Source organism: Canis lupus, chromosome 15 (assembly GCF_003254725.2).
Source record: "Canis lupus dingo isolate Sandy chromosome 15, ASM325472v2, whole genome shotgun sequence".
Classification (NCBI taxonomy): Eukaryota; Metazoa; Chordata; class Mammalia; order Carnivora; family Canidae; genus Canis; species Canis lupus.
In genome coordinates this window covers 42393109-42406581 of record NC_064257.1, presented here as the reverse complement: position 1 = coordinate 42406581, position 13473 = coordinate 42393109, and the positions used below count along the sequence as shown (strand labels likewise).

Below are 13473 nucleotides of genomic sequence, written 5' to 3'. Positions count from 1 at the left end.
GCTTGGGGATGAAACAGAGCTGGGGCTTGGGCACAGAGCCGACAGCTGCTCAGCTGTGCAGGGTGCGCTGACCCCTGCGGGGCTGTCTACAGGAGTAGGGGTCACAAAAAAGTATTGATGCTCAGACAAAAATGTGTAGTCTTATGTTTTTTTTTTTAACTAACAAGAGACAAAAGTAATTTCTTTCCCCTCATTTTCTGATTACTGCTTTCTGGTAATTGAATCTCTCGCCTCATCCAAACAATCTGCTCAGGTATGTTCCCTTTGAAGGGTTTCCCAGGATGAAGCCTACTCCAGGAGGAGATGATTTTTACTCCTTGTTTTACCCTTTTTCTCCCACACTTCTTTTTTTTTTTTCCTCCATTTTTACTTATTTTAATTGTTTGTTGGTTTGTTGGTTTTTTTAGAGTGAGAGAGAGTATGTGCGAGTGGGGTAGAGGGGGAGGAGGGGGAGAATCCCAAGCAGGCCCCACGCCCAGCGTGGAGCTTGACACGAGGCTTGATCTCATGATCCTGAGATCATGACCTGAGCTGAAGTCATGGACGCTTAGCTGACTGCTGCCCCAACTCCATTTTTATTTTTAAAAAGTTTTAAAAATAGACTTTATTTTTTAAATCAATTTTAGATATACAGAAAAATCGTGTGGTTTCTCTAAACCCTATCACGGTTTCCCCTACAATTAACCTCTCATGAGAATGGCACATTTGTCACAGTCAGTGAACCAATATCCGTTATGTCCATATGTATTACTTTTCACTGAAGTCTATGTTTAATTCACATTTCCCTAGTTTTCAACCTAATGTCCTTTGTGCTCCAGGATCCCACTCTGAAGAGCATGCTACACTTAGTCCTTACGTCTCCTTGGGCTTCTCCCACCTGTGATAGTTTTTGATTCCCTTGACTGTTTTGAGGAGACATGGTCACTTACTTTGTAGAATGTTCCTCATTTGGAATGTCTTCCTTTATTTTTTTAACTTGGGGTTTGGGGGATTATAATATGCTTCCTGTGTCAAACTCAGCATAAAGGGAGTGGTCTACATATATTTAAGAAAAAAAGTACTGGTTTATAACCTCCAGCAAAAGTTTCCTTTGGAACTGTGGTTCTCAGCTGCAGTCGGGGGGGTGGGGGCATGTGGCAATGTCGGGTTACACCTGGGGGCAGGGATTCTGCTGACCTCTGCTGTGTGGGATCGGAGATGTTGCTAGACAGCCTGCAATGCACAGAACAACTTCCCTACGAATAATAATCCAGCCCTGAATGTCAGTAATGCCAAGGTTAAGAAACTTTGTCCTAAAATGGGCAATGCTAAGAAATCATTGTGCGATTATAGTTTAGAGGGTTGGATCTATTTGTGTGTGGTCTCTTCTTTCCTGTTACGCTGCACCTTGTATGCGTCTTCTTTGGACTGAGCCCTTGGCTGCCACAGAGGTGTGGATGGAAGCATTGCTGCTGCCTGGGGGGGCTTCTTCGGCCAAGCGTTGGGGTGCCCAGTGGTCCCCATGGGAACCTTCACATACCCTCTCGGCCTGGGCTGTTTAGATTGTTTGGCTGCTTAGCTGGGGCTGTGAAGTGTATTAACTTGTGGAAAGAAGTAGGGGGATTAATGGGAAGTGTTAGAAGCTTTTACAGGGTGTTGATGGATTTATTCAGAGCTCTTTATTGAGAGCATTTAACTTTTGTTCAAAAATTGTGTATTTAGTAAGGACTATGTATAGGACAGTGATATGAGCTTAGTTTATATAGAATAAATGTAAAATGCAAACCGTTCCCTTGAGGAACTGCAGTGAGTTAAGGAAACACCATAATAATAACGAGATAACTTTAAGATGAGTCTAGTGTTTCTCAGACTGTGTTCCACCATCTTCAGGAAATGTTGAAAATATATGTGTTAAAAAGACCTTCTTGCAGGTAGGCTTATCAGAGCCTTTAAAATGCACGACTCCCCAAGAAGGAGGGTTGGGGTGGAGCACTCTCCAAGTAAGTCTACCATGAAACCCCCTTTTTGAGATAATAGCTCAAAATAGATGTTCTAGAGACTGCCCTTTGGAGGTTCAAACAATATGTATAACAAGAATGTACATTGATAATACCCAGAGGTATTAAGTAATGTACACCCTTGTTAGGCTTTCTCTTTGTAACAGGGCTACAGAGTAAGGGGGTCAGGGTGCCTTCGAACATCGGAGGAGGCTGTGTGCCCTGCGTTTAGAAGAACATGCAGATTGAACAGTTGCAGCATGAGCACACACAGGCTGTTCCGTGCATGGTTTCAGGGGATTTCTGCAGCATCTCAGCCTCCGCTGGTGAACCCGGTGCTCGTTGAACCCTGTTATCTTACAGGAGCAGGTAAGGGGCTGCCCTGGGTAGGTGCTGGGTTGCTGAATGAGGTTGAAGGTTGAAAACAGGGGACTCTGTTCTGGGTGAAAGTTTGCATATCAGATCAGAAGTCAGCCTGGGTCTGTGCCATTTTTACGTGTGAATGTTGGGGTTTCTGTGACTGTTGCGGAGGTGGCTGGGGACGCTGGCAGTGGGTGGGCTTGAAGTCTGGAACTCATTGTCCCCTTTGCCAGGGCATCCTGGGCAACGCAAAAGAAGCGACAGGAGATAACGTGTAAAGAGGAGATTAAATGATAATTACGTTGCCAGCTTTCGAAGGAAAGTAGAATTTACAAAAATTCAGTAGTTCTGCAACTGCAAGCCATGTGAAACCCACCTGGGGGCTTGTTTCAAAAGGGGATGCTGAGGCCCTGACCCGGGGGGCTCCGATTCAGCAGATGCAGGGCGAGGGCCGGGGAATCTATTTTCCTGGGCTTAGAAACCAGTTGTTCGTTGAGCTTCTGACACGTAGAAGCACTCATGTCCTCTGTATTTTAGACTTGTTCTTTTGGATTTGGGGCTCAGCAATCTGGTAGACTAGATGGATAGTTTAAAAACCTTTTCTGTAAAGAATATGTACATGCTGAAAAAATTACAAAGAACATTCTTATGTAGAGCTGAGCTTTGAAAAACTGAAGTGAAACAGCAGGGACTAAAAATGAAGGATGGTGAGCAGGCTGAAGGTGTTACCATCCTGGAGCAGTTATTTGGTGGGTGTTATTGGCTGTGCCTGCTGGGACAGAACACAGACACATACTCTGTCCCTATGTCTCTGCCTCCCTCTCTGCCTGTGTCTCTGTGTCTCTCTTTGAATCCTGTAAATCCAGACCCACACAGAGCTGCCTTCCAGGCAGGAAGATAGTAGGGAAACTGGTCTGTCTTGGTCTCTACTCTGAATTTCTCCCAGTGTTGGGGGGGCAGTGCATGGAGGTCTCTCTGTGGCCTCATCATCACAGGCTAGTTCTCTCATGGACTTGGGTTTGAATTTGGTCTGCCTGCCATGTCGGGTAATTTCAAACTGAGAAGTTAACTAAAAGTGGTCCCAAGGTAATGATGTTCTGGGATTTCTGACAGAAGTCGATGTAAATTCTCCCTGGATGGCTAGATCTTCAGCCCAAGCGCAAATGGAGAGCCAAGATGTTGGTAGCTATGTGAGTAAGTCTAAATAAATACAACAGTATAAAAACCAAGCTTTTGTGCGCTGACGCCAGAGTTGAGTAGTTGCAACAGAATATGTGGTCCACGGACACAGCTCAGAATCTTTACAGGAAATGTATGCCATCTCCTGAACAAGAGCTGTGCCTAGATGTCAGCATGGATGACTGTCACAAAAACCAGGCTGAGTGTGTGTATATATAAGACAACAAACAGGTTGCAGATGAATACCAATTCTTAAAGGTTTGAAAATCCGTAACAGATACCGTAGGTCACTTGCAGGGATACACATGCATGTGCTAAAAGTCTCACATGTAGGGGAATGATAAACATCGGAGTCAGGGTGGTGGTTACCTCTTTGGTGGGAGGAGAAGGCGGGTGAAGATTTAGAGGTTCATTTCCCAAGCTGGTGGTAGGGATGTAGGTGTTCTTTGTATTTATCTTTTTTTTTAATAATAAATTTTTTTAATAATAATGTATTTATCTTTATACTTTTCTGTGCGTCATAAAAATCTTAACATGTATTCTTTAAATGTCTTCTTTTGTTTTCTTTATGATACTGAAGATCTGTGGCCACAGGAAAAAGTAGCAAAGAGACTTCAGAGAAAAACATGCCACATAATAATTTTCACATTTTCAGGTAGGAAAGAAATTTCTAAACTAGGAAGAGAACTGGAGGATCCCTTGGAAGTCATAGCGTCCAGTGCTTTGCTGGAAGGAGGAATTCCTTTTTCCATGGCTCTTATTAGCAGCCATCTGGCATCTGCTTGAGTTTGCCGTGTGAGCAGAAGGCTGCCAATTTTATTTTGGATGGCTTGAGTCACAGAGTAATTCTAATTCCTGTCCCATATGATAGCTGCTTAAGTGGTGATCCTGTGTCGTCACTGTCCTCCCCTTGACTTCATCGCTTTGGAAGCTCGCCTTTGCGTTCAGGTTGCTTTGTGGCTGTCCCTGTGAAGGTGAACCATTGAGGGTGAACTATAGGAGCCACTTGTGGTCCCACTGCTTCAGAGTGAGGGGCATAAGTTGCCCTGCGCTGCCGAGCCTGGGGCTTCTGTAGGATACCCGGACACTCAGGCTGGGATCGTTTGTGGGACGGGACCTTTCACCCAGGGCCTGACTTTGTTGTTTCCGTGTTGACGAGATATGTTTATAGATTAAGGAAAAAAGAAGGAAAAAAAGCCTCCCCCATATTTTTTAAAAATATTTTATTTATTTGAGAGAGAGAGAGAGAGCGAGAGTGAGTGAGCACAAGCAGGGGGAAGGTAGAGGGAGAGAGAGGCTCTGCACCGAGCAGGGAGCCTGATGTGGGGCTCGATCCAGGGCCCTGGGATCACGACCTGCATGGAGGCAGACACTTAACTGATGGGGCCACTCACTGCTTTCCTCCAGAGCTTCTCTGTGTTCCTGTTGCACATGATCAGTCAGTGCTTAGGAGGAAAAAGGTAGTATTTTTTTCCTTTTATTTTTTAAGTTAGATACTGCACGTTTTAGTAGGTGAGAGAGAGGCCCACTGCTAGGTATATCAGCTAGGTAGGATATTTTTGTACTTAGGTAGGTTGGTTCTGAACTTTGAGAAACTCATTGTTTTCAGTTTACTAGGGTTTTGAGGAACTGTTTTATTTTTATCTTTATTTTTTTGGAACTGTTTTATATTAAGTGTACTTATAAGTGTACTTATAGGATGTTGATACATAAACCTGAATAAAATTTCAATTTGTGTGTAAAGATGTAACTCTCCAAGATGAACCTCTGTTGGTGACATTGGGCTTACCTGGAAAGTTTCTTGTGATCTCTCTGAGCAGGAAAACCTTGAGAAACATGATTACATTTGGTATCAGAATGTTGTTTGAGTATCCATTTTATTTAACAGTATTTTTTGGATGTTGTCTAGGTGCGAGAGTTACTTTCATTGTAATAGTGAGCAAGGCAGGTGAAGCTAGGGTAGCAATTTTCCAGTGTTTTGTTCCCAGGACTCTTACACACTTAAAATTACTGAAGATCCCAAAGTGTTTTTGTTTATATAGATTATACTGATAGTGACTATATTAGAAATTTAAAAATGAGGGATTTTAAAAAATAGGTATTCCCCACTTCATTTAAAATAACAATAAATCTGTTACCTACTAACATAAATGACACACTTTTTATGAAAGGCAGCTATTTGCCAAAATAAAAGAACTTTGAAAGAATGTCAGAGTTCCACATCTTTGCAGATTTCTGCTACATCTCAATTCATGGGAGATGGCTGGAGCCTCAGATCTGGTTCTGTTCATTGAGGTGTCAGACACCATGTAGCCTCGAATGCTCTGCTGTCGATGGGTGAGAACAGACGAGTGAAGGAGGCAGATAATCTATTAAATTCATACTGTTCCTTTGACAAATCACTACAAACATAGTGACTTACACTCCACACATCCATTAGTCTGGGAGTTCATGAGTGTGAAGTGGGCCTTGCCGGGCTACCATCAGGGTGCTGGCAGGACTCTGTTCCTTTCTGGAGCTCCAATGCAGAATGCCTTTGTGCCCTTCCCAGTTCCTGGAAGCTTCCAGCATTCTTTGGTTTATGGTCCCTTTCATTTTCAGAGCCAGCAGTGGACAGTGGGGCCTTTTCCACATGACATCACTGTGATGCCGAACCATCTGCCTACCTTGTCTACACTTTACCCCAGTGAGTAGCCCCCATACCCCCACCTTGAGGTAAACTAGCTTAATCTTTATTTTAAAGTCAGCCGTTTATAACCTGGGACCTTAATTCCCCTCGGCCACGTAAAGATGATGTCTTCACAGATTCTGGGGATTGGGATGTGCATGTCCTAATGCTGCTGGCCATGTTTAGGGATTATTAGAAAAGTAGTTTGACCTTCGTTGATCCCAGGAGACAATCTGAGGGTGTGGTTTCCCAGATTATGCCAGGCTAGGGAAAATATTAGGTGACTGGATGAGGGAAGGAGAGGGGACCGACATTGACATTCAGGAAGCCCCTGCCGTGAGCCAAGTACCCTGCCAGGCACTTGACCTACATTGTACTGTCTGATAACTGAGCGACTTGGCCTTACATAACGTCTCATCTGCAAACAGTGGGTAGCGGTGTTCACCTTAGGGAGTTCTTGTGACCGTGACCCAAGGTGAGAAGTACCTGATGCCATGGTGTATGGAGGACATTGATGGTTATTCCTCTTCTACTGTCTCCATACAGTGATGAAAGCTCTTGATAGCTTGCCTAGCATTTCATCTTTTGATATGGCTCAATTTTCTTTTTCTAAGAAGTTTCTCCCATGAAACAAAAAGTACTTTTCTTTTGAGCAGTCAGGCTTTGTTTTTGTTTTTTTAAGTAGGCTCCACACTCAATGTGGGCCTTGAATGCATGACCCTGAGCTGGAGGGTCGCATGCTGTATCCACTCAGCTAGCCAGGTGCCCCTAAGTTTTTTTTTTTTTATTAAATGACTTAAGATTAGGTTGTCCTTAAACTGTTATCGTATGTAATTTTATTTCAGATGTAGTCACATGTGGTTAGATTTTTGGAACTTCAGGACACATGGTGGATTTCTACTGAGCAGTCAGAATGACAAATATTATTTACAGAGTAATTAAGATGTGATTTTAACTCTTGGTAGGAGTAGTGTAAATGTCACACACATTGTTAATTATTTGGATGAGTAATTGTATTTGTCATGGATTACTTTTCCTTGGAGATGATGCAGAATGTCTAAACTAGTAGAGAAAGGAAAGCTGCTTTTTAGATTTATAGATGCTATAAAAATGACTTTTGAATTGCCACCTCCTCTGGAGAGGGAGCTGTGCTGAATTCATGTCTTGTGTGCTTTTGCCATTTCTTGGCTTCCCCTGCTGCCTGTGATGTCGATCCCTACCAAGTTGGTGCCTTGTCATCTGCTCACATACAGTCCCTGCACATCTCCCTGTGCAGTGCTTGGCACATGGTAGGTGTGCAGGAGGTGCTTACTGAAAAAGTTCCTGAGAGGTGAGTAAGTGGAAAAACCAGTTGACCAAAATCCTGTGTGCTGATGATCTTATATGTAGAAAACTCTGGAGAATGAAAACAAATCTGATCCAAAGTAGAAGAGCAGTTGCTGGGGAATAGTCGGGCTTGGGGAGGGTGGCTGGCATTCACAGGGGCATGACAAAATGTGTGGAGGTGTTAGGTACACTTAGCATCATCGGGACCCTGGTTCGTAGGTGTGTACATACGTCGAACCTCGTGGAACTGCATCCTTCACGTGTGATTGCTTATACATCCATCGTGTATCTCAGTAAAGCTGCACAGTAAAGACAAAGGAAGAAGGGAAGGACTGTGGGTTAGCTGACTTGACGCAGGTTCCCCCCACATCAGTGGAAACAGTGGCCCGGGGTGAATGTGATGTCCTCGTTGGACTGCCAGTTGGGCTGGAGTGGGTGGCACAGGGTCCCAGAAGGATGCAGGAGTTATGTGGGGAAGAGTCATTTCTTCCCTCAGAGTTGAGGTTGCGTTGTGCTGGCAGGTAACCCCCTTCATAGTGAAAGGGACACCTGGGTCCCTGGGTTTTGTCCCTGCATCTATGGGGACTGCTGCAGAAGTAGAGGGGATTGGGATGCCTTGGTGGCTCAGTGGTTGAGCATCTGCCTTTGTCTCAGGGTGTGACCCCAGGATCCAGGATCGGGTCCCACATCAGCCTCCCTGCAAGGAGCCTGCTTCTCCCTCTGCCTGTATCTCTGCCTTTCTCTCTCTCTCTCCGTGTCTATCATGAATAAATAAATAAAAATCATAAAAAAAAAAGAAGTAGAAGGGATTTACAACTGAATGGTTCTTAGCGAAACTAGGGATCCTAGAGAACATAGTTTCTGGCTAAAAACAGTTGGATTCATATCTCTAAGGTCCAGTAGTAAGTAGCGCCCCTTGGAATCATCAACCTCAAGTCACACTGTTTGCTCTGTTCTTACTCCCCTTACTGTACCTACTTATTAGCAGAAGCCATACTGAGTGTTCACAACCAGATTAAATCATGTTTGTTGGCACTAAACAGAACATTCTCAACATAAATCTGAACTTTTTGCATTATGGTCAAATTGTTCCTAACCTATCAATTGCATTAGGACAAATTAACATTTTTTTCCATAAATGTCAGTAGAATTATCTTTGGCCAAGCCTTGCTTGACAGGAGGAAGTTGTAACTGAGGAGTTTGCTAAGAGAAAATCCTCTAAGGGATCCCAAGACCTCTGGGGTCATGCCCTGAGCCGAAGGCAGACACCACCGCTGAGCTGCCCCAGCGCCCTGCAGCAGAGTATAAAGGGAAATCTTCCCTGACAGTCCTTTAATGTAGTTAAGCAGTGTTTCTGTAGTTAGATGAGAGAGACTGAATATTCCATGTGAATTTTTTTTAAAAGATTTATTTATTTATTTATTTATGATAGAGAGAGAGAGAGAGAGAGAGAGAGAGGCAGACACACAGGAGGAGGGAGAAGCAGGCTCCACACCGGGAGCCCGATGCAGGACTCGATCCCGGGACTCCAGGATCACGCCCTGGGCCAAAGGCAGGCGCAACTGCTGAGCCACCCAGGGATCCCCTCCATGTGAATTTTAATTCAAGGTGGTACTCAACTATTCTGAAGACCAGAGGGTAGTAGATTGCCCATCTAGCTGAAAGTAGGGCATATGAAGGAGAATTTAAGATCGGAAAGATGGCTTAAAGTATAAATGCAGAATGCCTTTAATGCCAGTTTAAAAAGTTAAAATTTGTAGACAGTAAAAATTTCAAGTGGCTGAATGTGCTTTAAATAAACTTTTAGTTTGGACCTTTTTAGCTGCAAACAATAAAACACTCAACCCAAACTGATTTAAGCAAAAAAAAAAAAAAAAAAATTTTAAAAGAAATTTTATGGGCTTGTGTAATTGAAAAACCAAGAGGTAGCTTGGTAGCTTCAAACAGAAGTTGATCTAGGTATGTCATGGGGTGGTTTCTCTTCTCTTGACCTTGCTTTCTTCCAATACTGGCCTTTTTATTTTTTATTTAAAAAAATTTTTTTAAATTAATTAATTTATTTATGATAGAGAGAGAGAGAGAGAGGGGCAGAGACACAGGCAGAGGGAGAAGCAGGCTCCATGCACCAGGAGCCCGACGTGGGATTCCATCCCAGGTCTCCAGGATCGCGCCCTGGGCCAAAGGCAGGCGCCAAACCCCTGCACCACCCAGGGATCCCCAATACTGGCCTTTTTAAAGGACCTTGGAGATAGCCCCTCACATCTCCAGTTTTATATCCTGTTGGATCCGAGCTTGGAAGAAAAGAATACCTCTTCCATGAAATTCCCTTGCACATCCAGAAATTTTCTTGACTGGACTCATTGGTTCACTTTGGCTGCAGGGAAAGTGGGATGATGACTGGCCAGAAGGAGTCCTGAGCCTTCTCCAAATGAGTTCATGTTGGTGAAGGAACTCAGGTGCCGTGTTTGGCCAGGCCTGGGTCCTTCCTGGGCGTTCTTCCCGGAGTCAGGAGCGGAACCTCTCTGAGGCTGTACAGTCTGAATGTGGGCGAGTGGCGATGTCCCAGAGAAATGCATCGGGGAAGGGCGGGTAGCAGGTGCGTCTGTCAGCTCAGGGTGAGCCGCGCTGCAGGGACCAGCAGTGCGCACTGTAGACAGCCACGGCCAAATGCCTTGTCCTTTATGGAGTCCACTGGGCTTGGGCAGCTCTGCAGCTGCGTCCCTGCTCTAGGCTTGGGCTGCCCTGGGACCAGGCTCCCGTCAGGGCTTTGGCCTGAGTAACAGGGCTGTGTTCTGTCCTGTGTTCTGCCTGTATGGTCTTGATGTCTTCATCCATTAGTCCAAAAGGAACTCTCTTTCTTTCTTTTCTTTTTCTTTTTCTTTTTCTCTTTTTCTCTTTTTCTTTTTCTTTCTTGGAACTCACTTTCTAAACCGGTACCCTTATTTCTGTTTCGGGAAGAAGTGCATAACTGCTTTGTCAAGGGCCCTTCTTCCAGTTATACTTCAGAGTCTAAAGTTCAGACAGGCTGTTTGTCTCTTTGAGTGTTTGGCATTCTTTCCTTTTGCCTTGTAATTATTCGTGTTTGTAACTGGTTTTATAGGGTGTCGAAATACGTTTTAAGCTTCCCGTGTTCCTCATGTTTATTTTGAGTGATGACACATTAAACATCCAAGCTTTTGGTGGTGATGTTCACATGATTAATACACCTTGGGCTTTCACCCCAGCGGGGATTCCGGGCAGCCGTCGGAGACATGCTCTTAGCGGTTTTCCAGTGATGCAGTCCTGCTTGAGGACATCACATACTCTTCTCCGTTGGTCGAAAGGGAGAGAAACTTTATTGCCAACACGGTTCCTAAACATAAACCTCTAATTCCAGTAGGCTGTTAGAACTTCATGGAAAGATCATGTGTGAAAGCAGTGCTGTTGGTCACCCTGTAAGTAATCCTGCTTCCATACTTCATCTACATGGTGCCATGTGGTCATGTTCAGAAAATAGCATCCCTGGCAGGGGCCCGTCAATTATGTAAGGCCAGGAACCCTGCGGTGGCAGGTGCCAGAGAGCTTGGAGGTGCTAACTTTTAATTTAATTATCTATAGGTTTCTCGGTTTCTGAAATCCGTAACTAGCATGTATTGTTTTTTAAACTAAACACGTTTTTTTTGCGATGTTGAAGCAAAGATTCTTTTTTTAGTAAGTTTTATTGAGATACTGTGTACATACGGTACCGCACACCCACTGAGAACTCCTGTCTGGTGGCATTTGGTGTGCTGTCCAGCCAGTGTTCATCATCACTTTGAGATTGTTGTCATTGCCCTGGGGGCGGGGGGGATGCTGTACATGTTAGTGGTGGCCCCATTTCTCCCCATGCCCCCGGCTCCTGCCTCTGGATTTGCCTGGCTGGGACATTTTAGGCCACTGGACTCAGAGAAGCCGTGGCTTCTCTCATGCAGTGTGGAGTTTCCAAGATAAAGCCACTCTGTGACTCCTAGGAATCCTACTAACCCTTATTCATCACGGGGCATAATACATGTTCTTCTTTACTCCTAGACTTGGTTCCTTCGATTATGAACAACTTGTTGAATCCAGATGCCATTTTCTCCAACAATGAGATGAGCCTGTCGGACATCGAAATCTATGGCTTCGATTATGACTATACCCTGGTGTTCTACTCCAAGCACCTTCACACGCTGATATTCAATGCCGCGCGGGACCTTCTCATCAATGAGCACCGGGTGAGGGCAGGGTGGGTCTCCTCCTTCCCCAGACACTGGACAATAGCTGTGAACGCACCTGGTCTTGTGTCGGCATGCACACGTCACTTAGGGAAGTGTTGTTAAGTGAGTGAGTGGATTTTGTTCCATTCCAAGGGACTCCAGGTATGATTGATATACAGAAAGTTGTAGATGCTTGATGTGTATGACTTGAGTTTGGAGATAAGTACACAGCTGTGAAACCACTATCACCGTCAAGGCCATACACTGTCACCTCCCAGAGTTTCCTCCTGCCTCCTTCATCATCGTTATTTGTTTGTGCGTGTGTACGTGTGTGCGTGCATGTGTGCGTGTGTGTGTGTGTGTGTGTGTGTGTGAACCTGGCTGTAAGATCTGCCCTCAGAGACATTCGGGGACACCGTTGCCTGCAGTACAGGAGTGCTGTGCTGTGTCTTAGCTCTCCGGGGCGTTTATGTCACACAGCTGGGACTTTGTATTGGAATATAGTTGGTTTTTAAAGATTTTATTTATTTGAGAGAGAGAACACAAGCAGGAGGAGGGGCAAGGGGAGGGAAAAGCAGAGTCCCTGCGGGGCTCACTTTCAGGACCCCAGGATTATGACTTGAGCTGAAGGCAGATGCTTGACCTGCTGAGCTACCCAGGCGCACCTGGAAGATGGTTACTTAAAAAAAAACTAAAATCTGGGCAGCCCCGGTGGCTCAGCTGTTTAGCGCCACCTTCAGCCCAGGGCGTGATCCTGGAGACCCGGGATCAGTCCCACATCAGGCTCCCTGCATGGAGCCTGCTTCTCCCTCTGCCTGTGTCTCTGCCTCTCTCTCTCTCTCTTTCTCTCTGTGCCTCTCAAGAATAAATAAATAAAATCTTTAAAACAAAAAAAAGAAAAAACCCAAAATCTTTCGACGTCTCTTTGATAGAAGACTCTCAAATTAGCGTTAGTGGGGACAGGGCTACGGACTTCTGCTCTCATCCCTCGCCGAGCAGGATGGCGCTCCTCCCCAAGCCGATGAATGTGGCCGCCTGTTCGGGTTAAAGAGGAAATTGTTCCGGTAATGGGCTGTGTTTTGCCATCATCACTGACTTGAGTTGTTCCGCAAAGAACATTCGAGTGTGTGGTGTTGGCAAGGGCCCAGGGTGGGGAAGGAAAGGCAGGATGCAGGACCCGCTGTGCTGCCCAGTGAGCGCGTCTCTGCAGCCAGAACCCAGGAGCCACCCTGACCAGTGCTGTGAGCACCCTCTGCGGGGCCGGGTCTGTGTGGGGCCCCAGCGTGTTTCCGCAGGGGCACCTGCGCTGTGGGGAGGCCTTCTTGCCTCCTCCACCTTCACTGCTGGGCCTGCCTCTCCTCGCTTAGTCCCTCGGCTTTGACCAGGGGCCACTCCCCCATGGCCCGTGTAGCAGCCACGGAGAGGCTGGGTCGAGGGGCGCGAGTGCCGCAGCGAGTGCAGCAGTGCAGCGTAGTGCTGCAGGTTCATGGGGCAGCCAGTCGTGGGGTCCCTGCTGGGGCCTCTGCGCACTTCCCAGCACATCCCTCCCTGCCCTGCCCTGCTCCAGGGCTTGGGCCACACAAGGGCGGGGTACGTGGGCAGAGTCTGGAAAGGCTTTGCCTGCGAAGGTGTGGTGGGAGGTGGGGGTGGGTGGGAGTGGCCTGGGAGTCAGCAGGGGGTGGGTGGGGGCCAGGGAGGGCTGGAGGGGGCAGGGCCAAGGAGGGGTGTAGGAGATCGGAGTTCCTGACTT

General features: G+C 46.0%; 1 protein-coding gene across 8 annotated transcripts in view; it reads left to right on the top strand.

Moving 5' to 3' along the window:
* NT5DC3 (5'-nucleotidase domain containing 3) overlaps positions 1-13473 on the top strand; it is a 93262-nt gene that overhangs the window by 45358 nt on the left and 34431 nt on the right. For 7 of the 8 annotated variants that reach the window (XM_049094139.1, XM_049094137.1, XM_049094138.1 and 4 more), the window contains one exon: positions 11557-11741. In XM_049094139.1, the coding sequence (XP_048950096.1) occupies positions 11557-11741 (185 nt within the window). Of the gene's footprint in view, positions 1-2221; positions 2346-11556; positions 11742-13473 lie in introns of those variants that run through there. The other variant, XM_049094142.1, reaches the window with a different exon arrangement.